Here is a 27,180-nt window from a genome sequence, read left to right as displayed (position 1 = left end):
TGTCGTCGTAGTCTTACAAATTCGTTTGCGTTTTAAGGTGTATTTAATCATAACATTTTATGTAAATGATGATGATGATAAGATATTATCTTTAATCAACCCGTGTAATACACGGGTTCTTAAACTAGTTGTCTTTAAACACATACAAACACATCAGGTTGTTCAAGTAAAACTAATTCGACAATATGAATCCTTGGTTATAAGGGTCTCTTTATAGTTGTTATGAGGACCAGCAGCACACTCATGTTAGCTGCAACTGTCACTAATGGCCTTATATGCAAACCACTTTTATCATCCATTGACATTTCATCACTTTCAGTTATGTTTAGTGTTTATCATTGCTGAATCTGGGTGCTGTTTTGTATCTAAATCCAGCACGTTCTTGTAAAATTGTCAATGAAAATAATGTAATATGCTGCTTTGCAATGATGGGGTACTTTGAGGTTCTGCAACATCAGTGTGTATTAGTTTCAGTTTGAGAAGCTCGCTAAGATGATTTGTAAAATGGCAAATGTTAAAATTTCTTATCCAGTTTTCATATGCTTAACCTTTTATCATTATTTTTTTATTTTTTTATTTTTGAATTTTTTTGAATTTTTTGATTTTTTGAATTTTTTTAAGTTTTTTTGATTTTTTTTAATTTATTTATATTTTTAGCCTATCATGCTCAAATCCATCTTGACCTAAACTCATCCTAACCCATTTCTTCATAAATCCATCCTAACCCATTTCTTAATAAACCCATCCTAACCCAAACCATCCTAGCCCATTACCCAAACCTGCCCAACCCACCCATTTTGCCACCCCTATCTGTACATCACACATTACTTGTTGTACCATACATAAAACATCTATTACAACATTATCAATCAATTATGAATAACCCCAATCCATGTGCAAAAACGAAGAGTATTGTCCTACAACTACCCCTCATTCATTTAATAAGTGAACAAACACGAACAAGAAATTTCGATCGATATGTAAAACAAAAGAACATAAACGGAGGCTATGTTCGTTCCTTTTTTTTCATGAACGTTCGGTAATGTGTTCATTTATGTTCGTTCATTTAAAAGTTTTTTATGTTATATTTTTATTTATTGCCTTTAGTTTTTAAAAGTTGAAATCATAGTTATACTATACGCCTCCGCCAACATCCCTCATTTGATTGTTTCAATTTTAATTTGTGTTAAAACTTGACAAACTTCTTAAGTTTTGTGTTAATTATGTTAAGTATCTATTTATTTTTGGTGGATTCTTCATAGTAGTCTTTCTAATAAAAAATGCATATTGTATTTTTAAATGAATATATATAACGTTCGTTTGTGTTCAATTATGTCCATGAACTGATGAACATGTGTTTGGGTTCGTTTGTTTTTGTCCATGTTCCATAAGTGTTCACGAACAGTTCATGAACATTAATGAACGAACACGGACAAGAAATCTCGTTTTACACCCTGTGTTTTACTTATGCTAACATATTTACACCCTGTTTTATTAAAGTTGTCTTCTCTGGCGATATTCCGACCACCGGAGCAAAACCTACAACTCGTCTTCTCCGGTAACCACCTACTGCTTGTTAGAAATCTTTGAATGATGAAACTTGTTTCTGCAGAAAGTTCTAAGCGATAATGTTCATAAATGAATTGATAATTTTACAGATCTGTTAATGTTGATATATATACGTACAAAACATAGGAATGTTATAACTACCCTAAAAATAAATAAATAATAATACCGGACATATATATCTAGCTTATATGCATATATATTTGAAGACATATAATACCGGACATATATGTATATTTATATGTCTAACACCCTCCCGTAAGCTAGATTACTTCTAATGACATACGAAGAAGCTCTTTAAGTCTAATGAAGTCCCTTGGTTGTAATGCTTTTGTCATAATATCAGCTATCTGATCTTTTGTTGCGCAGAAGATCACATTTAATTCCCTTTTCTTGACAAGATCTCTGATAAAGTGATATTTGACCCTTATATGTTTGCTCTTCCCATGATAAACGGGATCCCTAGCCAAACATATTGTGGACTTATTATCACAGTATAAAGGAATTGGAGAATCGTTATTGTCTTGCAAATCATCCAAAATTCCTTTGATCCATAGTGCCTGACAACCTGCTAATGACAAAGCCATGTATTCTGCTTCCGTTAAAGACAAAGCTACTACCTTTTGTTTCTTTGACTGCCATGAGATGGGACCAGAACCTAAGTGAAATATATATCCAGAGGTGCTTTTGCTATCATCCATATCTCCTGCATAGTCACTATCACTAAAACCTACAAGAACCTTCTTTCCTCCCTTGGAGTATGTAATCCCTTGATCTTGTGTTCCTTTGATGTATCTAAGTATTCGTTTAGCTGCTTCCCAGTGATTTCTCCTTGGACTCTCCATAAATCTGCTAACTTTGCTGACCACAAACATGATGTCTGGTCTTGTGTTAGTAAGGTACATCAAACTTCCTATTAGGCTTCGATACACCCCTTCGTCTACAAACTCTTCCGGGTCATCCTTTGATAATTTCAAACCATATTCCATAGGTGTAGAAACAGAGTTGCATTGAGTCATTTTATATTTATCCAACAAGTTTTTCATATACTTTCTTTGGGACAATATGATATTTCCATCTTCATAAAGTACTTCCATGCCCAAAAAATAGTGTAATCTTCCCATATCAGTCATTTCGAATTCTTTATTCATAGACTCCTTGAATTCCGTAATTAAGTGCATGGAATCGCTTGCAATGATTAAATCATCAACATATAGGCATATCACTAACTTTCCTTTGTTAGTATCTTTTATATATAAGGTATGCTCATATGCACTTTTCTTAAATTTATTTTGTAAGAAGTATGAGTCTATGCGGCTGTACCATGCTCTTGGTGCTTGTTTCAGACCATAGAGAGCTCGTTGAAGATGACATACCTTTCGTTCTTCTCCGTGTTTAATGTATCCTTGAGGTTGTTCTATGTAGACTTGTTCATTCAGTTTTCCATTTAGAAAAGCTGTCTTAACATCCATTTGATGAAGATACCATCCATAATGTGCAGCCAAAGCTAATACTATCCGAACTGTTTCGAATCTTATTACGGGTGCAAATACTTCTTGATAATCTATACCATATTTCTGCCTATAACCCTTTACTACTAATCTGGCTTTGTATTTGTCTACATTTCCCTTTTCATCATATTTTGTTTTATAGATCCACTTCACTCCTATTGGCTTTTGATGTTTTGGTGGATCCACCAATACCCAAGTGTGATTTTTATTAATGGAGTCCATTTCCCTGTCCATCGCTTCTATCCATTTTGCATCTTTACTTGCTTCTTCATAACTCGTTGGATCCGTACTTGCATAGAGAACAAAATTCACTACTTGATTTTGATTATATTTCTGTAACACCTCTGCATTCGAGAGTTTTCTGGTATTACGATATATATTCCTAATGCTTGTAGTTTTAATGACCTCGTTTTCCGAATCTGTGGATGAAGTGTCACCACTGTTTTGTTGATCTTGATCAGCACTTTGTCGTTGTGCTTGATCTGTTCCCGAGATACTACAAGCTTGTTGATCACTATTGGTATCTTCTTGATTTTGTTCTCCATTTATGTTATCTGTCGTACAGTTATCACTCTCCTCTTCTTGACTCTTGTCTTTTTTTCCATCTTGTTGAGTGTGTATCTCCTCTCCGTCAGTGATAACCAGTGGTACATTTGATCCTTCACCTTCGAAAACCCATCTCTTATTTTCATCAAAGATTACATCACGACTGATGATAATCTTGTTATTTTGAGGGTCGTATAGCTTGTAACCTTTGCTAGCTTCACTATATCCAACAAATATTGTTTTTATTGACTTGTTGGATAATTTGTCTCTGTGTTGTTTGGGTACGAGAGCATAAGCTAGACACCCAAATACTCTCAGATGTTCTACATTTGGTTTCTGTCCATTCCAGGCTTCGAAAGGGGTGATGTTTGGTCTGGTCTTCGTAATTGTTCGATTTAGAATGTAAGTAGTGCATGCTACTGCTTCTGCCCAGTAGCAGTTAGGTAATTGCTTAAGATTCATCATGCTTCTACTTAATTCCATTAAAGTCCTATTCTTCCGTTCGGCTACTCCATTTTGTTGAGGGGTATAGCTGTTAGTTAGTTGATGTCTAATCCCATTGAGTCTCAGATATTCCTGAAATGACTTGCTGCAATATTCCCCTCCGCGATCCGTCCTTAAAGTTTTGATTACATGATTCGACTGCTTCTCATTCAAGACTCTAAAATTCTTGAAGTGATATAACGCCTCGGACTTAAATTTAAGAAAATATACCCATGTCTTCCTAGTGTAATCATCGATGAATGTGATGAAGTATCTACATCCACCAATGGATTCTGTTCTCATTGGACCACATATGTCAGAATGAACTAATTGTAACGGTTCAGTTGCTTGCCAGACCATTTTCTTTTGAAAAGGTTTCCTTGCATGTTTCCCTGATATGCAACCTTCGCATACACCATCATCCTTCTTTATCTTTGGTAGTCCAAGTACTAACTCCTTGTTTTTCATATCAATCAAAGTGTCCATGCTTACGTGTCCATAACGTCTGTGCCATAGACGTGAGGAATCATATGTAGTCATATTTAAGGCATATTTCAGATCACTTTCGGGATGTAATGGAAACATCCTGTTGTTGGTCATCTTTATAGTACCAACAAATTCATTATTTGAATCCTTTATAACGCATCTATCTTCTTTGAACGCGACTTCATATCCTTTCTTTATGAGTTGGCCTACGCTTAACAGATTATGCTTCAACCCCTTTACATAAAATACATCTGGTATCTTCCTTTCTTTCCCTCTAATAATAATAGAGACATTTCCGCTGCCTAATACATCCAACCGTTTGTCATCTCCTGTTCTCACCTCCTTTTTAAAAGATTCATCAAGGTGAGAAAACAGTTCTCGGTTACCACTCATGTGGTTACTGCAGCCACTGTCAAGATACCAACAGTCACTTTTGACTGTTTCCTCCATGTTGAATATCATGAACATAGTGTCATCTTGTTCATCAACATCATCTTCTGTATGGATTAATGCGTTATCCATTTTTTCGCGTTCATCCTTTTGTTGGCAAAACTTGGCGGTATGTCCAAGTTTATGACAATTGAAACATCTTATGGAATTCATATTGAAATTCTTGCCCTTATACTTATTTCGTCCCTTTCCTGCGGATTCATTCCTAAACGACTGCCTAGACCGATCTTGGCCTACATTCGTTACTTGAAACGCATGTTCAACAGGATTATCTTCATATCTTTTTAGCCTTAATTCGTGTGATTGAAGTATCCCCATCAGTTCTTCGGTGGATACTTCAGCAAGATTCTTTGTTTCTTCGATCGTAATAACAACCGATTCGTAACTTCTAGTCAAACTACGTAAGATTTTTTCTACAATCCTTTGTTCGTCTAATTTTTCTTCATTCATTCGCAACTGGTTTACTATATGGATCGTTCTATTGAAGTATTCTTCAATAGATTCTCCATCTTTCATATTTAAAGAATCAAATTCGCATCGAAGGGATTGAAGTCTTACAGTTTTTACGCGCGTTTCTCCTTTGTATGATTTATGAAGAATAACCCATGCCTCTTTCGCCGAACTTGCCTGTGAAATCCTTTCAAAAACTGTGTCGATTACGGACTGGAATATGATATGCAAGGCCCGTTTGTCTTTTTTAATCGATTCCCGGTATGCAGCGGATCGTTCTTCGGACGGATTCGGTCCCAGTTCTTGATACCCTTCATCGACAACCATCCACAATTCTTGTGATTCAAGCAATACCTTCATTTGGATGTGCCAATGATAATAATTCTGTCCAGTCAGTTTGGGAATCTGTGTTTGTATGCCTTGCGTTTGATTCATGATCTCGAATTCGACAAAAAACTTGTGATCGTTAACGTTAAATGGATTTCTTGGATCGGATGTTGTGGCTCTGATACCACTTTGTTAGAAATCTTTGAATGATGAAACTTGTTTCTGCAGAAAGTTCTAAGCGATAATGTTCATATATGAATTGATAATTTTACAGATCTGTTAATGTTGATATATATACGTACAAAACATAGGAATGTTATAACTACCCTAAAAATAAATAAATAATAATACCGGACATATATATCTAGCTTATATGCATATATATTTGAAGACATATAATACCGGACATATATGTATATTTATATGTCTAACACTGCTACCACTCCGAACACCGTAATTTCAACTCGTCTTTGTCGTCTTCTCCGATATCCTTGCTCTATGTTTCTTCCCCTGCAAATTGTTGCAGGTTAACTTGGGGAGCAAGTTAAATTACACGAGAGTATGCACCTATATTACCTAGAAAAGATAAGTTCCTTACGGGTATGAAGAAGATCATTGGCAATTTCCAAAGGATCAGAGATTGCAGAGTGGACAACTGGAGAGTGAAGATCTTCAGGCAACAAAGTTTTTGAATTGTAAGTCTTTACATTGTTTGTTTGACCAAGAACTTACTTTGAAATGATCTGTAATGCTTTGTTAATTCCTATGTAGATTCACTTTATTAGTTCATAGTTTTTGATCATCAAGAACATCGATGGTTGCATAGGGGAATTGTTACTCTGGAACATCTTATTTTGTTATAATTAATCTTTATTAGGAGTAATGTTTATGCAAGTATGGATATATTTCTGATGTGTACGTTAACAAGAGAGTTTTGTATCAGTTGGGTGTATAAACACACAATTAGTAAATGATTAATTTGATCGGTATCAAAGTGCATAGAATAGGGCCTATATTGTGTTTTGCTCTGGTGGTTGGAATATCGTCGGAGAAGACGACCATTAACAAAACAGAGTGTAAACGTGTTAGCGGAGGTAAAGCACAGGGTGTAAATGTGTTGTTTCCTCTTTATATCAGAGGCAAAAACGTCTTTTCACTTTGAGGGGGGTACATTGATGCGATCAGGAAACGTCAGAGGGTAAGACATCAATATTTTCAAATAGGGGGTAAGGGTGCCAATCACCGCTAACCACAGGGGGTAAAATTGCAGTCTACTCCACATTTTATTTTCCTTTTTATTTATTGGAATAAATTATGTGAATAATGTATTAATACTTCAAGAACTTCTGCTATGAAATTGTGTGCTTATAATAATAATAATAATGCTTCAAGACTTGCTTTGATTTCTGCAAATTAATTCAGGTTAACTCTGTTAGAAGCTAATTAGATATCAAATTTATTTGATTTTTTCTGTGCTTTTACTTTTAAACACATTGGTGCCGGTTATTAGTTGAGGTTCAAAGTCTTTACTTTGGGCTTATGCTATTTTATTTAAATTGGGTGTTGTGGTTTAACATGGAAGGGAACGCTACCCACGTCACTGCGACATAGGCAACGGGTTTTAGCTAACCCACCCTTTAACTATCACGTTGTGTGTGTGTATGTTTGAGTGGCGCCCCCACCCGTTTACAAGGACTGGCGCCCATTAATGCCTTAGTGAGCCATCTTTAATGCCCTGATGCCGATAAATTAGTTGATTAGCATAGGTTTCGTTCCTTATAGTCATAGCCCATAGGGGTTGATATCACTTCTTTTCTGATTCACATTATATCTGTATGCCCTGTCTTGTTCCATATAACGTTTTATCGGAATCTTTCGACACAACAGTTTTGTGATAGTACTGTGAATATCGAAAATGTTGGTGTTAAATATTGTCATCCATATATAGTTGGTAAAATGGGTGGGTTGGGTAGCGGGTCAAATGGGTTATTTTTTTATATGGGTCCAAACAAGTCGTCATTGTCATTATAATAATATATTCTGTTAAAAATCAAAGCGATTTGAGAGGTTTCATGGATTTGAATATACTTTGGACGACTTTATTACCCATTCAACTTGTTTCCTTTCTACACAGGCTGTAAAATTTCACCCATTTAACACCCATATTATCACAAACACATTCTGATTTCACATTTTTATATTGGTTTATGCAATCATGCAATACTGGTATATATATTCTCTTGGGTAATTCACAGAAAGGTCAATGGAAGAGTCAACTGAGAGAAGAGAAAGACTAAAAGCTATGCAAATGGAAGCTTCACAGGAGGATGCAACTTATAATAATGACCATTCAGCTGTTAGTCTCGCAAACCCGTTACTTGAATCCACAACTAACTCTGAAACTAAGGTGCAGACGACTTCTCAAAGCTTTAATTATTACACCAACCCAATGGCTGCGTATTATGGGAACAAGCACAGGAGCCAGGTCAGTCCTCAGCTGTCACATAATTTTTCATCCACTCATCCACGTAATACCATATTACCATATTGTTATCACACAATTTTGAATTTCTTTATGTATGCTAGTTCATTAGTGCTGTCTTTATATTCTTTATTTCTCTTTTTGACGTTAAATTTTACCTCTTGACATGACTTATTGCGGATTAAACAGATAATTATTGAATCTGTGCTTAGTTATTTGACCTTTTAAGAGGATTGGACTGGAGGCACATAACTTTTAACATTGTCAAGAAACAAGTATGAAAAAATTAAAATTGATGCTCTGTTTCTATAAGGTTGCAATATGAATATCAAATGGTTGATCATGTTGTGCGAACCTAAACGGGTCGGTTTTATCCACCATCTTAGTCAAATTGTATTATTGCAACAATATTCTTTATTTTTGAGTGATTGATTTAGGAGGGTTTATGCATTTCAATTACACTTTGGGCAACTTTCAGCTTTGTTTGACCCGTTTCCTTTTAAGTTTCAAGACATTAAAAAACATTATTTTACTCATTTGTAACTGAAATTTACCCAACAATAAGTAAATGTGTTGAATTGCCACTTCTGATACAACAGTAGTTTGATTTTTTTTATATTCATTTTTCTTTTATCTTTGGCATGCATTAAATTGCCTTTCTTATTAATTTACATAATTTTATTTCCACTCGCCAAATGCGCAAATGCAACAATCACAGGGATCCTATGCAAGTTCTAATCATGCTTATTCATCCAACCCACCACAAAGTAGCTCTTTAACCAACCCGAGTTGGAGGAGCAATAGTCCTCACCCTAGAGGTTACTCTGCCCCACAAGGTGTCGGTTTTCCTAACCCGCAAACCCACTTCACCAATGGTTCAGGACAAGGCGGCTACCCTAGTCATGGCTCTAGTCCCCATTTCACCAGCAGCCCAGGTCGTGGTTCAGGACGAGGTTACCCTAGCCCTGGACCCAACTTCAGAAATAGTCCCCATTTTGCCAACAGCCCAGGTCATGGTCCAGGGCGCGGCTACCTTAGTCCTGGACCCAACTTCAGGAATAGCCCCAACCATGGCTCGGGTCAAGGAGGGTACCCTAGCTCAGGTCCAAGTTCCGGGAGAGGGAGAGGCGGTGGGCCTGGATAGGGTGGAGGGTGAGGACGGGGCCATAATCAAGTATCTGCAGAAGACCGGCTCGATCGTTTCTACAATAAGTCAATGGTGGAAAGACCCTTGGAAGTTTCTAGAACCTGTAATTTGGAAGTCACTCAAAAAGCAGTGGTTTCCACCTACCTCGAGTTTCAGAATCTCCAAGAATGTCTAGTTCACAACCTAGCCTTGCTGAAATCTTGGTTGCGTCTTTAAATGAAGTTACAGACGATAAACCCAACGCAGAATGATAGGGTTCAAGCTAAATATCCTTAGGCTTGATTGTTACTCTTTTAGCATGAATCGCCCACAGATTAGTGTCCAACAATGTATGCTTCAGCAGGCTCCTGGAGAGCAGCTATAGCAGAGCGCCGAAATCATAGATGTGTTTTGAAATCCTGAGCGATTTCTCTCATGAGCCTCTGGAACGGAAGTTCTCTGATCAAAAGGTCAGTACTCGTACTCTTCTGATACTTCCTGATCTCTGAATCTGTGTGGCTTCTTTACTGAAAGAATATGTGCACATGTTGATTTTCTTATTTTTCTTGTTCGTGATGAACACTTTGTGAAAAAATAGCAATATGTCTACTACCATTCTTCATGTCATGTCGAACACCTAGTATGCTAACATCTTCATAGAGGGCTTTTCATCACCTCTCTTTAGCGAATTTCGTTCAAGTTTAAATGTTCAACTTCCGCTCGTTCATAGATCGCATTTGAACACTTGGTAAAATGATTGAACAGACCAAAGTAAAACCCTTGGTTTCGCAATGTTTTGTTATCCGCTTTTAGAATAGGCTGGTTTAAGATTAAATTAAATTCGGATATTTTTTTGAATGCGATATTATTACTTTTAGTGTTATTAACTTTCTAAAGCTGTTTTGTTTATTTTTCAGCTTACAGATTGCAATAAGTTAATTTAGGATGATGCATGCATTTAAATAGACATTTGGCTACTCTCAGCCCTTTCATCTTTTAAGTACGTTTAGATTAAATACACCACTAATCATTCATTTATAAGTAATCGGGTCGAATTTGCCACCTCTAGCTATAACTGAGTTTCAATTCCTGAGTTGTCACATATGGTTTTATAGATGGTTATTGTATTGCATGATGAGTTTTGATGGTGTTGTGGTAATGTTACACTATAAGAAGAATTCACACCTGAAATATTGAAACCATACACCTCTTTTTGGATGCGTTTTGACATGCTTATGTTAGAAGTTGTAAAATTTAGATACTTAAATGACCAAAACTGACATTTAATTTTTGGGAATAAGTAAGGTTTTGTGAAATGAGTGTACTTTATCATATATTTGATTTTAGTTTCATTCTGACTCAATCCAGTCGAAACCTTTTGAACCATTTGCATCGTGCGGGTTCCTTCTAGTGTATTATTATACAACGCCTTAATAATTTGTTTGTCCTATGTTACATTTCTAATATCGCTATTTGAGTTAATTACAGTTTTCGTCCCTATGGTTTGTCAAAAATCACTATTTCAGTCCATTAGTTTAAAAATTGCGATTTCAGTCCCTGTGGTTTCACTTTCGTAACCATTTCAGTCCACCTTGTAACCATTTCAGTCCCTGTACTAAAAGAATAAATGGATTGAAATGGTTACGAAAGTGAAATCACAAGGACTGAAATGGTTACAAAAGTGAAACCACAGGGACTGAAATCTCAATTTTTAAACTAATGGACTGAAATAGTGATTTTTGACAAACCACAGGGACGAAAACAGTAATTAACTCTCGCTACATGACCACTCACTCTCTGTTCGATCCAGATGGGAAAAATGGTTAAGTCATCAGTCAACATCAGATCAAAAACAGGGTACTCTGTTTTGGTCATCGGTGCAGCCGGCTTCGTCAGAACCCACATCAGCGCCGCCTTGAAACGACTGCGTTTTAGGGTTAGATAATTTTAACCACTATTACAATTCTACCCTCAAAAGGGCTCGTCAACAATTGTTTGAAAAAAGTGGGATTTTTATTGTGGAAGGGGGCATAATGATGCCGTTTTGCTGAACAAACTCTTTGAGGTACTAAATGGTAATATTGCTGGTTTTGTTAGTATTCTTGAAGTCTGTAAAAGTTAGGAGGAAAGAGGGATCTCAAACGTCGTGGTCTTCATTTGAGAACTTTGTGTTCTTGTTAACTCGCGCGAATGTAATTTTTATGTAGCATTATTATTGTAGGATTCTTGACTAACAAAGCAAGTTTATGTGGTTGGACTTCTATGGTTTTATGGTATTCAAATAAATACAACACATTAGTTTGAATGTTTATGATGGTTTCTTGTTTAATTTCTTGATTGGAGTTTGACTTGCTGTTTTTTTTTATATAAATTTCTTGATATGTGTTTGGTTAATTTTGTGATCTTTTGATGATAATTCTTTTCATTCAGGTTTGACTCTTATGATTACTTTTGTTCTATTACCTGCATCTAAACTTATTATTGTAAACTAAAGTTGCAATAGTATTGGGTATCAAACAATCATGTCATTAAAGTAGTAGTGCATTCTTACTCGCATTCACTGGTTGTAACATAAATCTATTTATAACCTAGGACAATATTTATGTAAACTTTACAGGTCATGTCTACCTTCGCAAAATGAATGGATGCTTTTCGAGTTACTACCAAGAGAATTACATCTTTCCAGGATACAATGTTGTAGGGAGATTGACTTTGTGGATCACAATCAAACTAAGACTTAGCGAATACCCTAGATTCATTATTAGCTAGTTTGCAATGAAATATTAGTTAATCATTATGTCAAGTATCACCGTTTCGTCGTCAGTCACTCATTGAACAAAACAATAAATGAGAGTAGAAGAAGTGAAGAACTGTTCTAAGCACGAGGTATTAATTGAAATCGAATGTTTCAATACATAACGTAAAACTAGTCGCAAATTACAACTGAAATTCAAGATGATTTCCTAGCTATGGAAGGTTGGGTGACTTGCAAATTTTCTCTGAAGTTTGCACACATAAGTTCATGCACCAAATTCACACTCAACAACTTCACAAGTGACAATTACGTATAACATCCTCTCAAGAGATGTTAACTTGACATCATAGGCTAGTTTTACTATCTTGTTGAGATGTACGAAATTGACAAGTGGCCAACATGTAGCATCTTCTTCATTAGCGAGACTTCTTCAATCTTCACTAGAGGTAACTTGCTTCAGTGGTAGGTTTCCTTAATCTTCATCAGATGGTAACTTGGCATCATAGGGTAACTTGCCATTAGAGGCAATTTTGATTAAATCTCCATTGGTTATAAGTTCCAATCAGAGGTGCGTAACTTAGCCCATGAACGCCAAGTGCCATCAGACGCAACTTGTAACCGCTCCAAGGGATCCTTGAAATTAACAGCCTAAAAAACAACAAATAAATATTTAGTTAAAAAAACCCAGCCGTTTTTTACAAGCAGACGAAATTAATTGAAACTGCTAAAATTGGGGAAAACCTTGGCTTCAAAATTGGAGCTCTAGATGACGAAATTGGTTGCCGAGATTTGGGAAAACCCGCCTATAGCATTTGTCCATGCGTGTGGCTCGTCGAGACGTTTATGTCCATTACTTATCCCCCATATAACTTCAAACGTACTGAAAGTTAATCCTTTTTTAGCATGAACCATTTTCCAATCCACTTCCGTGTGTCTAATTGCACCAAATACGAGTATGCTAGATCATGGATCAACTCTGTATCACCATCAATGTGAAGATTAAGCATTTGCACTTTTGTTTTCATTCACCTTGAAAATGAAATAACTTAACTAAATAGAAGCAAAGATCTTCCTTCATCTGCAGCACATACGCAAATTCTTGAGCCAAACAAATTCTTTGTCCCTCTTGTGTTTCTTCGTCAAAATAGTAAATCATGTTAAAACTTTTGCTTTGGTCATATGACATAACTTGAAGGTTGACTGTTAAACCAGACCACATAAAATTTTACAAAATAAATGGTTCAGTTACATGATCTGAACGAAAAAGGAATGATCAATATGGGATGTATTTTTACTAACCTGCAAAGCTGTAAACTTAAAGAAGCTTTGTGGATGAAAGCAACAATGAAGAATGGTAACCGATTTGTAAATCAATATAGTTTTAACTCATTTATATATAATACAAGGGTTCATGTGGTTATCTCAAATGGATCAAATAGTATTTTGAAAAAGTATACTTAAAATGTGTTATTTGTATACTTATAAAGTATACACATGCTGTAAAAATCAATTCCAAAAGCATCTTTGAATAGTGAATCCAACCTGGTATATCATGAATACGAATAATCCAGTCAATCTATGCCCGAGATTTACACCATTTTCCTGAAGATTACATTGCCAAAATCTCTCATTCATAGGTTGAGACTTTTCTCTGTTCTCTCATATGTCTCGTTCAACTGTGAATGTTCATCCTTAACAATTTCATGGTTAGAGGGTCCTGCAAAACATAGTTGGATAATATATAAGATATTCGATGTGATTATTCCACTAAATTGAGACTTGGGATCTAAGATAATGAGAAAGATGCTTGATTTATGTGTTTTACAATCATTGAAGAAACTCAATTCAAGAAATTGCAAAAAGGATAACCAAATTGGCCAGGAAAAAAAACAAGATATCCATTCAGCCCCCTCTGATTGAACAGATTCTTGAATTTATCAAACCGAAAGTCAAGGTGATATAAATTTAATGAAGTTAACCTTTCAAAAAAAAAAGAAAAGAAAACATCAGAGTAAGACATGATTTCAATCAAAATGTTGTAAAAAAATAGATATTTAATAGTGAAGAAATATTTAAAAAAATCATATTCAGTTGTGTAAACATCCACTTAACCCTTAGAGTTACAATAAACAATGAAAACTGATTTCAACATAATCAGTTTGCTTTCCATATCACTGGTAGGTTTCAATGCAAAAAGGATAATGAAATTGGCTATGAGGAAAATAACATATAATTCAGCCCCCTCTGATGTGAGTAGATTCTTGAATTTATAAAACTGAAAGTCAACTTGATATAAATACTAACTGCATGTCAACCGAAAGTCAACTAGATGTCAATCATATATTGTAAACAAAATAGAAATTTACTAAGTGTAGAAAATATCTGTATCTGTAACAATTTCAGGAATAAAACGAATCTTATTCAGTTGTGTAAAAATGGGGTTCCATCCACTTAACCCTTTGAGAGATATTAAACATGTTAAGATAAACCGAATCTTATTCATTTCCACCATATGCAGCAGTATAGTAGTTTAAACTCATGAACAGTGATTTACTAATTTCAACAAATTATCTTATGGGTATTTACCTCCACTCTATTTGGATTTTGGGGATATGAGAGATTCGGGGTCTGTTTTCAATGACTGCAGAAGAAACAAGAAGAATGTAAGGTTTGTTTGAAACAACGACTGGCAATAATTTCTATGTAAAAGACAATTGCTATTTAATTAACAACTACCTTTACCAGTCACTTATGTCGATGCAGGGGATATGAGAGATGAGGGGCCAGTAGTGGGAGCCTCTTCCTTCACACCTTTCTTTCAATTTTGGGCATTCATCTATTTCCAAACTCAAAAGTGAAGGTAACAGCGTCTCTGGTAGATCGTTCAGCTTTGGGCAGCTGTAAATGGCCAGATGTTGAAGGGATGTGAGGTGTTGGAGTCCCGTTGAAAGTGATTCCAGATTATCAAATCCAATTATGTCCAGAGATGTAAGAGAAGAAGGGAAAAGGTGGGACAACTGACTAAAATTCCTCACATTGGGTTCACCATATAACGTTAGGTCAACAAGGGAAGTTGGAAAATTCAGATCCCCCCACTCTGATATGGGCTTCTTCAACCCCCCTATTGCAAGGGAACACAATTTGGGAGGCCAACGCCCACCATGAATGGAAACATCAATGCCTGGACACCTTCTGATTTCCAGCTCTTTTAACAAGGCGAGATTCTTTAGCTCAGGTAATGACACCAGACGTTCACAATCACTAATTGACAAAAAGGTGAGGTTTGATAGCTCAGGTAATGACTCCAGACTTTCACAATGACTAACTAACAAATTGGTGAGATTTGATAGCTCAGGTAATGACTCCAGACTTTCACAATGACTAACTGACAAATTGGTGAGATTTGATAGCTCAGGTAATGACTCCAGACTTTCACAATTTCTAACTGACAAATTGGTGAGATTTGATAGCTGAAGCTCTGGAAGTGACACGATATGTGGGCATCGCTTTATATCCAGGCTGGTGAGGTGAGTGGAGTTACTCAATTCACTGATTGATCTTACATTTTCCCATTTATCAATATATAGGGTTTCAAGCATTGGCATGCTTGTGTTGTTGATTTTTCCCTCAAGTTTATCACAATTGTCTATACGAAGTGATTTGAGCTTATTCCCTCCTTCTTTAGGGAGGTAGACATCTGTAATAACTGAACAACCAATAATACTCAAACTCTCAATGCTATTTGGACAGCATAAACGCTTTATGCTACTACAAGAATATACATACAAACTTCTAAGAGATAACAGGCTGGTGCTGCTCCCAAAATTGTCATCCTCCTCTTTCTCTTCTAAACTTACCAAACCTGAACATCCCCATAAACTCAATTCCTTTAATCTCACAAGAAGCTTACTTGCCTCTGTTTCTGATTCCCACAAGTATTCTATTTCATTACATCCCCCGATACTTAATTTTTCAACTTCCTTGAGATACCCTGTAACGCCTCTCCACACCTTATATGTAAGCCCTGATACTAAACTTATTTTCAACTTAGTGATTGATGAAGCTACCTGAACCAGACTTCTCAACACACCATCACCACATCTCTCAATTTCAAGAACCTTGAGTGAAGGCAGTGCTTGAAGTGAGACATTAATCAATTGTGGACATTTCTTTACATAAAGCTCTTTAAGGCATGGAAACACTGCTGCTGAACCCTCATTTTTAGTTGACCACCTCTGCCATCCAGACATATTTTCAAATATTAGAACTTCAAGTGAACGGAAGGCATTAACATCATTTCCGGTTAACTCCAGACCTATGATTTTAACCTCATCCATGCCTTGAATCTGCAACCTCTTAAGTGAAGGGAGCAACCCAAATGGGGGTAGAGATGTGCATTTTTTACAACCACGTATTGACACATCAACCAACTCATGAAAAGAGCGATCACCAACCCAATTTGAAATTTGTGTTCCCCCGTATGACACGACTGAAAGTGTTTTCAACGTATCACTATTAGGTTTCAGCTCATTCAGAACTTCCTCTTCAAGTGTATCTATTCGTGAGCCATCAAACACATCAACCCATTGCAGCTCTAATCCAGTTATCTTTTTTAGAGATAAGTTCGCCTCCCGTGCATGCTTTGTGCTTTGCGCTTTGTGCAATCCCTCAATGGAAACTTTCCCATGGAGATTTGTTAATCCCTTGAGCTCATTTATTGCAAAGCCATCATCTCCTTCAATGATGATCTTGGTGAGAGTCTGAAGACTTCCCAACTCACCAATCCCAAATGGCAGCTTCTTCAAAAGCGGAGTATCCCTTATATCAAAATGTCGCAACTTTTTAAGCTTCGGGAAGCTTTCAGGCAACTTAGTCAAACTTTTGCAACCGAAAACAATCAATGTCTGCAAATTATAGAGATTGCCAATGTTCTCCGGTAACACTTTGATTCTAGTTCTTGAAAAATTAAGATACCGCAAGTGCTTCAAGCTACCGATGAACTCTGGTACCTCAGTTATTTGAAAACGACTCAAAGAAAGAACCCTTAATAATGTTAAGCTAGGAAGTAAGTCAACCAGAATCTTATTAGATAAGAAAAAGTAGTTCCAACTTGGATCCACACCGATAGATACAGCTAAAAATGTTCTCAAGCTTTTGGCTCCTTTGAATGCCTCAAACTTTTGGTAACCTACATACTCCTCGCGAGTAAATGACATATGGCGATACTTTGCCAAAGCTTCTGTCTTTGTCTTCATATGATTGTCAAACCTTAGAAAAAATTCTCCGGCAACAAAAGTGGCCAAGTCATTCATCAGATCATGCATGATAAACAATGATTCATCATTAGGTGCATGTTGGAAAAATGACCTTGATAATAAAATTTCAAAATATTCAAGGCCCAAGCGTTCTGGTGACTTGGATGGGTTCAAAAACCCTTCTGCCATCCACAATGATACCAACTCCTCCTTGTCAAACAAAAAGTCTTTGGGGAACAAGGAACAGTATGCAAACAACTGCTTCAAATCTGCAGAAAGTTCATGGTAGCTTATCCTAAGTGCCGGAACAATCTTATCACTATTTTCCACATCTTTACCATTTTCAGTGGCATTACCAATTTCTACATCCCATATCTCGCTATTTAACACCTCATCCCAGTCTTCTCTATCTGTTTTCGTCCTTAAAAGCCTTCCAATTGCCTTTAAAGCCAAAGGCAAACAACCACACTTTTTCACAATGCCTTCACCTTGCGGTTTAAGTGTCGTGTGTGAGTCGAAGTTATCTACCCCCAATGCATGTATTGCAAATAAACGCAATGCATCTTCATTCGACAAACTCTCGAGACGGTCTACATTATGCAAACCTATCTGTTTGAGCAATTGATTCTTACGAGTTGTCATGATTATCCTACTTCCAGGAGCACATGATAGAAATGGGCGCACTAGGTTTTCCCAATCCGCATACTTTTCACTCCACACATCATCAACTACTAGTAGAAATCGTTTGTCCTTAAATTGCTCAGTGAGAGCCTTTTGAAGCTGATTTAGATCTTTAAATTTCTGGTCTTCTTTAGTCACATCTTGAAGGATAGCATCAGTTATCTTGAAAATATCAAAATCATCTGATACACAAACCCATGCCTTGGGTACAAAGTAATGCTGCACCTTTGTATCGTTATACAAAAGTCTTGCGAGAGTGGTTTTTCCAACCCCACCCATACCAACTATAGGTAAGACGCTAAAGTTATCCTGAGATGAGCCATCATCCCCCAACCACTTTTTAAGCAATTGCTCTTTCTCAACTTCTCTTCCGACAACATCGCGTTCCGGCAAAGAGGTTTCGCTTCTTCTACTAGTATTTCTTGGCTTTTCATCTATCTTAAGCAAACCTAGATCCGTTTTTCGTTTCTCTAGATTTTCTAAGTCTCTGTTAATCCTATCTAACTTGGGAGACAACCTATGAGTTAGTGAGAAATTTGTGCAGCATGATGGGATGAGCTTTCTTACCATGCTGGTGGATGCTTCAGGTTCCTGCAGGGTGAGTTCACGATGCATTTCTTCGGTAGCCAAATCGTCGAGTACGTCATCGATATCGTAAGCCAAATGTTGGAGAGCATTCAGCCATGATTTGACAGATTTATGAGTCACCTCCTTCTGGGAAGCATCGGTAAGCAGATCTTGGATCCTGGACAGTGTGGTCTTCAAGTCCTTCAGCTCGTTGTGAATACCCTGAGCACGAGCAATTCGCTTGAAGGCTTCATCGGTCATCTTCTTAACAAGGACTTTGAGGAGTTCATTTGCAAGAGTTTCAGCCATGGTTAACAGTGAAATGGGAATGAGGTCTGAAGATGAAGAGAGGAGTGTAGATAAGATAAGATATGAATGGAGTGCACAGAATGAACGAAGGTAGTCAATTTAACCAGTGGTGACAAGAAGAGTTGAGATAAGATATGAGTGGACTGAAAGAACGATTCTGTTCATGGTCTTATCTACAATGGTCTTGGTCAACATTGTTCTCTAGCATATTCCATTAATATATTTTTGTAACATTTTATGAATTAAATGGCTAAGTTGCCAACACTCATTTACATTTATTAGTAAAAACTAAAAAGGGTATATTTGTATAACGGAATCGGCATGTTTCCGGTTTAATAAACACGTCGTGCTTGTGTTTGATCATCCATGCTCTCCTCCTTGCTCATGATTACCAGATCATCCATGTACACTTCTATGTACTTACCGATGGCGTCACTAAATGTTTCGTTCATCAACCTTTGGTACGTTGCACCTGCATTCTTTAAGCCGAACGGCATTTTGGTATAACAATACAGCCCTGTTGGCGTGCGGAATGCCGTTTTATCTTCGTCTTGAACGGCCATTTGGACCTGGTGATACCCTTTGTAGCAATCCAAGAAACATTTCCACCGGAATGTTGCCAAAGAATCGATTTTCTCATCTATATCTGGTAAAGCGTAGCAGTCACGTGGACATGCTTTGTTCAGATCCTTATAATCGACACACATTCGCCAACTACCATTCGGTTTCTTTACCATTACTGGGCTTGCTACCCATGTTTGGTACCGGACTTCTCTGATGATACCTGCGTTTAGTAGTTCCAACACTTGTTCTTTCATTGCATTATGTTTGATATCCCCCAGGTGTCGTTTAGCATGCACTACTGGCTTTGCATCCTCTGAGACATTTAGCCGGTGTTCTGCGATGTGCCGTGGAACGCCAACCATATCGGCCGGAGTCCAGGCGAACACGTCCATGTTTTCGTGCAGTAATTTTTTTAGCGCCGCGCGAGTTAGATCAGACATGGCTGGGCCCAGGGTGACTGTTTGTTCTGGGTACGCGCTGTTCAATACCCATTTCTCTGCTTCTATGCGCGGTGCCTGTTTGCTTGCTTTTGCCGGTCTGATGTCATCTGTTGCTAGCACTTCTTTACTTGCGTATATCAACACAATGCCTGTTTCGGTTGGAAAACCTATGGCGGAATGTGGTGCGGAACAGATCATACTGAAATCTCCTTGGGATTCTCTTCCTAGGAGGATGTCATGTCTTGAGTGTGCCGGTAATACCATGAACGTGACTTCTTCGGTTCTTGAATTTCTCCCATCAGAAAGCAATACTGGGAATGATATTTCCCCTAGGGGAAAGACGGCCTCGTTGCAGAAACCAGTTAATGGGTAGTCGACTGGTTCTAGGCGCGCCTTGTCCTCTTGGTCAAATTGATTGAAGCACTGTTCATATATGATGTCCGCGGTGCTCCCGGGGTCAATAAAGATGTAATCTGTCTGTTAGTGGCCGATCACTCCTGGAATGACTATTGGCCGCTTTTCTCTCGGACCTCCCCTGACGACTGGGAAAACCACTTGTTTCTCGCGCCATGACTCATCCTGTGCGCGTTTGTTGTAGTTTTTTCTTGGTCGCCGTGGACCTCCTTGCACCATGTGAGTTTCTAGCTTTCTGAGCTTCTTGTTGTCTGGACCTTCGTCTCTTCTTTGTATCTGGCGGTAATCGCGCTTTCCTCCCTTGACTAAGTGACTGAGCTTTCCGTCTCTTAGAGCGCTTTCGATTTCTTGTTTTAGGCTAAAGCAGTCATCGGTCAAGTGGCCCGTATCTTTATGGAATTCACAGAAGAGATTTGGGTCTTGGCCCCTTTTGTTGCGCATCTGCAAGGGTGGTTTGAACTGGTGGTTTTCTGTAGCCAGGACTTCGGAGGGTGTTTTAGTCAGTGGAGTCCACTGTTTTTCTCTGTTTTCTCGCTTAACTTCTTTCCGATGGGCTATCTGGTTGATGGTATGGCGTGCGTCTTCCCGTGGAGAGCTCCTTTCTCTGTGTGTGGATGCCTTCCAGGGTTGATTTCTGCCCCTTCTGTTGTTTCGGTCATTGTGGTTGTGTGCGCGCTGACGGTGATCATCACCAGTCAGTTGCCTGTCTGTCTGCGCAATAGTCTTGGCTGCCTCAATGAAGGTTTCCCAATCCTTGGGTCCTCCATCTCGCCCTTTGATTCGTTTCACCAGGTCGTCGTACTTGACCGCGCGCATAAAGTGCGCGCGCATCATCTTTTCTGGTATTTCTCCGATTTCCAGGCATTCTTTGTTGTACCTTGTAATGAAATCTTCTACGCTTTCGTAGTCTTTTCTCCATGTTCAAACAGTCACCTGGGTCTGGGTCTCTGGCTTGTCTTCGCTGCTGAGAGAAGTGTGCTAGGCACTTCTCTCGGAAGTCGACCCATGATTTGATTTTGCCAGCTGGTAAATTGTCGAACCAAATGCGCGCCGCGCCAACGAATGTTTGAGCGAACAGGTGGCACCATGTTGGTAAGTTCCAACCGCCTGTTGCTCATGCGCCCTTAAACACCTGGAGGTGATCGTCTGGGTCCGTCAGACCGTTGTATTTGCCCACGTTGTGCGGTAACTTCGTTTTGTCGATGGCCGCGCATGCGATTTCTCGGATAAATTTTGAATTTTCAGCCATGTCCTCAGGACGATAGCTCAGGGTGTAATCGTGCTCCGCTTTTAGGTCGTACCCCGCACGCTTGATTGGTTTGTATGCTTCATGTTCCGGATGAAGTCTGCTGAATACCGTGGATTCTTCCTTGTATGTTGGATCGTCTTCGTCTTCATCCCATTCTGTGTTCATGTTGCGTGCGCCCAGACGAGTCTGGATTGGCCTTCGGTGCAGAGTGGAGTTTTGCACGAAATTACTCTCCGTTTCAGCATAAGTGTCACGTGTGTCGTGTACACTGGGTCTTCTTACATTCTGCACTGGTCCTCTTTCTGGACGTAAGTTCCACGCGTTAGTCTGCTGAGCCGTGTGTGTACTCAGAGACCTCGGCTGCGGGGTTACAAATGTGGGTTGGTTAGCCTGTGCCTGGAGCAGGGCCTGTTGTGCGCTGAGCTGCGTATAAACTAAGTTTATGGACGCCATTTGTTCGGCATACCAGGAAGCCAGAGTTTTTCCCTCTGGTAGCCCTAAAAGTGCAGAGTAGTTGAGTTGTGCCTGTTCCGATGGAGCAGAAGGGCCTGCTCCATGGCTTAGAGTCGGCATCGGGGGAGGCATTTGGTGCAGTGTCCCCGTTGGAGTTTGGAAAACGGCTCCGTTTGTGGTTTGCGTGATGGTTCTTGTTGGTGTTTGGAAGGCAGGTCCAGTTGTTGTTTGGCTAACAGCCCTGGATGCACTTCCAAAGATGGGTGGAAAATCGTTGTTCAGTTGACCCTCTTGGACGGTCTCGTTCCTTTGGCTCCTTTGGACGTGTGCCGTGTCCGAAACGAGTTCAAAGGAAGAAACTTCTCCGTCGACTGGGTGTGACTGATTTTGTTCTGCCATTTTCACGAGTGTTTTTTGGAAACGAAAAGAGGTGAGAGTGGTCTTGCAAAAACGCGGATGGCGCCAATGTTGAAACAATGGTTAACACAAAGGATAACCAAGAGGGTCGTTTCACTTATGGGGTTCAACCTCTTCTCCTGCTCGTATCGGTGGCCTGAGATCTGCAAAACAGTAACACCGTTAGTCTCGTTAAGAGGGGAAAGGGAGGTTTTCCCTCTTAACCAGGCTCCGGCGTGAGAATAAGTACTGTTCTGAGAGAAAGGAAACAGTGTGCGTATAGAGTGATTATAGAGAGCCAAAAGATCCCGAACCTGAATGATGAAGGGTCCTATTTATAGCCGGAGGGTGAAGAAGGAGGAAGCAGCTGTGCCAGCTGTAGGCGCGTGCCAGCTGTAGGCGCGCGCCAGCTGTCCGACCAAGGAGAATATCCTCTTGGTCTGCTCTGTCGCGAAGGGCGTAGTGGTACACGTGGCGTCCTTGTATTCGCCTGTGCTGGATACCTCGTACTGGTCGTGTCAGCTCTGCTCCCTGGATTGTCGCAGGCCTATGTGGCCTTCTGTGAATGGTGACACGTATTGTCCTTTATGTCGGGCAAAGCATCTTTGATGCCAGCTGTGCACCGCCCAGATGTCTTCTGGAAGCTTCTAGAATGTTCAGGTGACATGGATGCCTTGTGTGCACAAAAGTGGTGTGGTCGTTGCCATGTAGGCAGGGAATTGGGACCATACCACTTCACAAACTGAAACCAATCGAGTTCCCACCTGCCGCAACGTGCGGGATTAATCACACTAGTATAAATAAAATGACCACTGATGTTACAGGTTTCGAAAACAAGGGGGTATTTCTGTAAGTTTTAAAATGAGAGAATAAAATTTGTAGAGTTGACAAAACCATAAGAACAAATCGTGAACTGTTAGAAAAAAAACGGTATAATATGAGCTAACTCTTACCTTTTCACAGTTCCAACCACAATTTGCACATTGGCTTGGAATTATTGGAGTATAACTTGCAAATTCGTTTGTAGAAAACTGGTTGAGTGTTCATTGTTTTGTTGTACTCTGTTTGTTTGTTGATGCTCTGTATTTATCTCTGCAAATTTTAACATAAAAGGGATTAAACAAACTGAAATCCAAATAATAAAATTGGCAACCAGTTAGGGAATGTATGCTACAGCATTCAAAGCCAAAACCTTGAAAGAAAGTTAAAAAAAGGCATTAAATCAATCACATATTTTTCCTAATAACTCATTTGCCATACGTAAAATTTGTTGTCTGAATGAAAACAAAACAACCTATTTAATTTATGCATATTGAAAGAGTCATAAGTGTATTTAATTAAACAAGTACCATTAGTAGTCTCTTGTGTTAATTGATGCAGGGGATACGAGAGATGATGGGCCTGCAGACTATAGCGAGAGCCTCTTCCATTACACCTTTCTTCTGGATTTCAGCATCCACGGGTTTCCATCCATACTTGGACGGTCTACGATAAAAATACATTTTAACAAGGTGAGATTCAATTGTGTTAATCAACGACACAATTGATTGAATTGAAAGAATAAGAACAAAATTAACAAATGATTTGATGTTTGACAATCGTTCCATACTTATACATAGTGAACCTGCGTGAAACAATCGACGCAGCGATTGAGACATACCGATTTACTTAAATGACACCCTAAACCCCTTGCATAATAAACTATACAATTTACACCTTAAACATACTTTACAATAATAACACTTATACCTATGCCTGGCAAAATGAGCGGGTCGGATTGGGTGTAGTGACGGGTCAAATCGGGTTCGGGTCAGAATGGTGCGGGTCAAAACGGGTCATGTTAAGGAAAGGGTCATTTGGGTTCGGGTCAGATTGGGTTCGAGTCAGAACGGGTCATTTGACAGATTGATGTCTGCCCCCAGCAGTAATATAATCTCTATTCTCTACGGTAAAACCTTTGCTTTCTTAACTAAAATAGAAATTGAAATTGTAACAGATGTTGAATAGAAATTCCTTTTAATTGAAAAACTAAATTCAGTTAAACTTAAAAGAAAACAGTTTTATTTTGGGAAAAAAAGCAAATAAACACAAATCAAATATTCAAACATACTAATTGAGAAAAGAACAACCAATGATCGTTTCTGTTTCTTCTGGTGAGGCAGCAACGATTCATAATTCATGCTGTTTCAATTCAGTAATCGCTCCACCTAATCTCTCGCATATGTCAACCTGTTTGGGTTCTTCGTAGCTGTCGGCCATTGAGTGATCATTTACACACTCACCGGTTACACCATCGACCTATTACGACCTTAGCATAACATCGAAACACCGTCGTTTAATATGTCACCAACTTTATGGTGGTCAGCGTCGCTAGTTTACCGGAAGACAGAAACACCGTCGTTTGCTATGTCACCAACTTAATGGTGGTCGGCGTCGCTAGTTTACCGGAACACAGAGATAGTGCGTAAAGGAGACGAGAGTAGAGGAGAATCTGTAAGCTTCTAATATGGTGGTTTGGTGAGATTTTTCTAAGAACCAATTTTGTGTGAGAGTGACAATCTCAGATTCTTCTAACCAGTTCCACCCGTTTCTTTTTTCTTCCGAACCCACTAACCCGTTCCACCCATTTCTTTTTATTTCGAAACCCAATTTGACCCGTAAATATCTTTCTGTATTTTACGGATGACCCAGCCGGACCCATTAATTACTAAAAAGAAACCCAAATCAACCCATGGTGATTTAAAAAGACCAACTTTATACATTTGGGTCCGAATCGCCCGCTCTACTTATACCTCTTCACTTATAAGTAATAAGTTTAGTTTAATTTCAACAGCTGGGTGAAGCAAGTCATAGATTTCATCTTTGCTCTTTTACCTGTCCTACTTTGACTATAAAGGTCAAAAGTAACAGCAAATTTCCAAAATAAGAACTAATATGAATACATTAAAATTTTGCCACCAGCATCTTCAAATGATTGCTTCAAATGATTGCTTCTTACCAGATTTCTCACTGTACAAGACAAGCAGCAGGGCAGTTTAGTCATACAACAAAGAATTTCAGGTAGAAGTGAAACTAAGAGACCTAAAACTGCATATAAGAGCTTGTTGCCTTGATACCATATTATATTATCTTGTACACAAAATTTGGTCAATAACTGTGAGAATGACGGAGGGAAATTTCAACCCGTTTACTTATGAATGTCAAGACGGTTTGGTTTGGTTTGTTTTTCACCTTTTCTATCTCAAACTGATGAGACATAAATATATATAGGGTCATATGGCTTTAAAGTTTACGATTTATTAGTGAAGCGGGTCTTATAATGAGCATCTATATTCCATTGTCTTAATAGTAAAACAACAATGTTGATGAAGATTGCTGTTTACTGTAATGTTGATGAAGATTGCTGTTTACTGTAATGTGTTTTTTTTAATTTGATAATCACTTCTAAGGTTCAAAAATCAAAACAGAGACACGCAGATACATACACCTCAGTGTGTGTCAGTGAAGAGAAGAGAAGACCTTGAAGCTGCAATTAGAATAACAAATTCATGTGAAAAAGAAACAGACATTCTATTCTACTTTGAATCCAACAAACCAGTAGTAAGGCCATGTGTAGTCATAAAGCCCTTTTGTGGGCGTTATGCGACACGTGTCGTGCCACGTCACACAGGGGCTTTATGGGGCGTTATGTCACTAGAGCCCGTAGTCATAAAGCCCCTACCTCATCATAACCAAAGTGTAAAATGCAGGGACCAAAGTGTAAAATGCAGGGACCAAAGTGTAAAATACAGGGACCAAAGTGGAAAATGCAAACAATCAAAACGCCGTGAAAATTATCGCGCCATACCCCCCATTTTCATTTATAGCGCCCTCATAAAGCCCCCCCGTAATGGTGTTCAAGGGCCTTATGGGGCTTTATAAGGTGAGATGGCGCCCCACTACACAAGGGCTAACACAGACAGACAGTAGTATTTATTTAGGTTAATTATTAAGCAGTTCAAATACACATTGTATATTCATCATAAATATCACAAAGTAAAACCAGCAACACACACTTGATGAAAAAAAAATACAGAATGAAATTTAATTAAGTAAGGTTACAGCCAACTTACATTGAACCGATGAAAATCAGAGTTAAAGTGAAACTCTGCTGGAGAAGTGAATGGAAACTGTAATAATATTCTTCTCCGACGCCGTTTTGACGTCGTCGGAAGTATTATTTGCTGTGGTGGCCGGAAGGGAAGAAGTGTGTTGTGATTCACAAGTCACATAGGCTGCTATTGCTGCTGATTAAGTTAATTGGGCCCAGTCCACCTTCTTAAACAAGCCCAACTTAATATTACTTTGTACCATTTATAAAAGGTCATTTGGTATCTTAAACTAGCCCAACTTATTAATATTACTTGTAACATTCATAAAAGGTCATTTGATAATAGAGTTATTAAAATAAAAATAAAGTAGGGATAATTAAGCTGGGTTAATCCACTTCTTTAAAAAAAAAATAAATAAAAAAATAAAAAAACTTACATACAAACTTTTAATTTTATAAAAATATAAGAATTTCGTAATAGAGTGAAATTAATAGGAAAGTTGTTACTATAAGGCTAAATGTTGGAAACGAAATGGAAACAAAATAACTAAATTTGGGGATAATCACAAATGTCAAAATC

The 27,180-nt window shown here is 38.3% G+C and overlaps 1 protein-coding gene and 1 long non-coding RNA gene across 2 annotated transcripts; both read right to left on the bottom strand.

The window, feature by feature from the left end:
- Positions 1–12,317: 12,317 nt before the first annotated feature.
- On the bottom strand, positions 12,318–13,529 carry LOC110900195. The gene is made up of 3 exons (XR_002570840.2): positions 13,482–13,529; positions 12,924–13,316; positions 12,318–12,830 (listed from the first exon to the last, which is right to left on the bottom strand). It is a non-coding gene; the product is annotated as an uncharacterized LOC110900195 (long non-coding RNA).
- Positions 13,530–14,903: 1,374 nt separating this feature from the next.
- Positions 14,904–19,105, bottom strand: LOC110902252 (putative disease resistance RPP13-like protein 1). The gene has a single exon (XM_022148958.2). The coding sequence runs from the start codon at positions 18,992–18,994 to the stop codon at positions 14,921–14,923; it is 4,074 nt and encodes a 1,357-aa protein (XP_022004650.1). The 5' UTR covers positions 18,995–19,105; the 3' UTR covers positions 14,904–14,920.
- Between the last annotated feature and the right edge of the window lie 8,075 nt (positions 19,106–27,180).

Source organism: Helianthus annuus, chromosome 13 (genome assembly GCF_002127325.2).
Source record: "Helianthus annuus cultivar XRQ/B chromosome 13, HanXRQr2.0-SUNRISE, whole genome shotgun sequence".
In the NCBI taxonomy this organism is placed as follows: Eukaryota; Viridiplantae; Streptophyta; class Magnoliopsida; order Asterales; family Asteraceae; genus Helianthus; species Helianthus annuus.
This window is presented reverse-complemented; position numbering and strand designations above follow the sequence as displayed.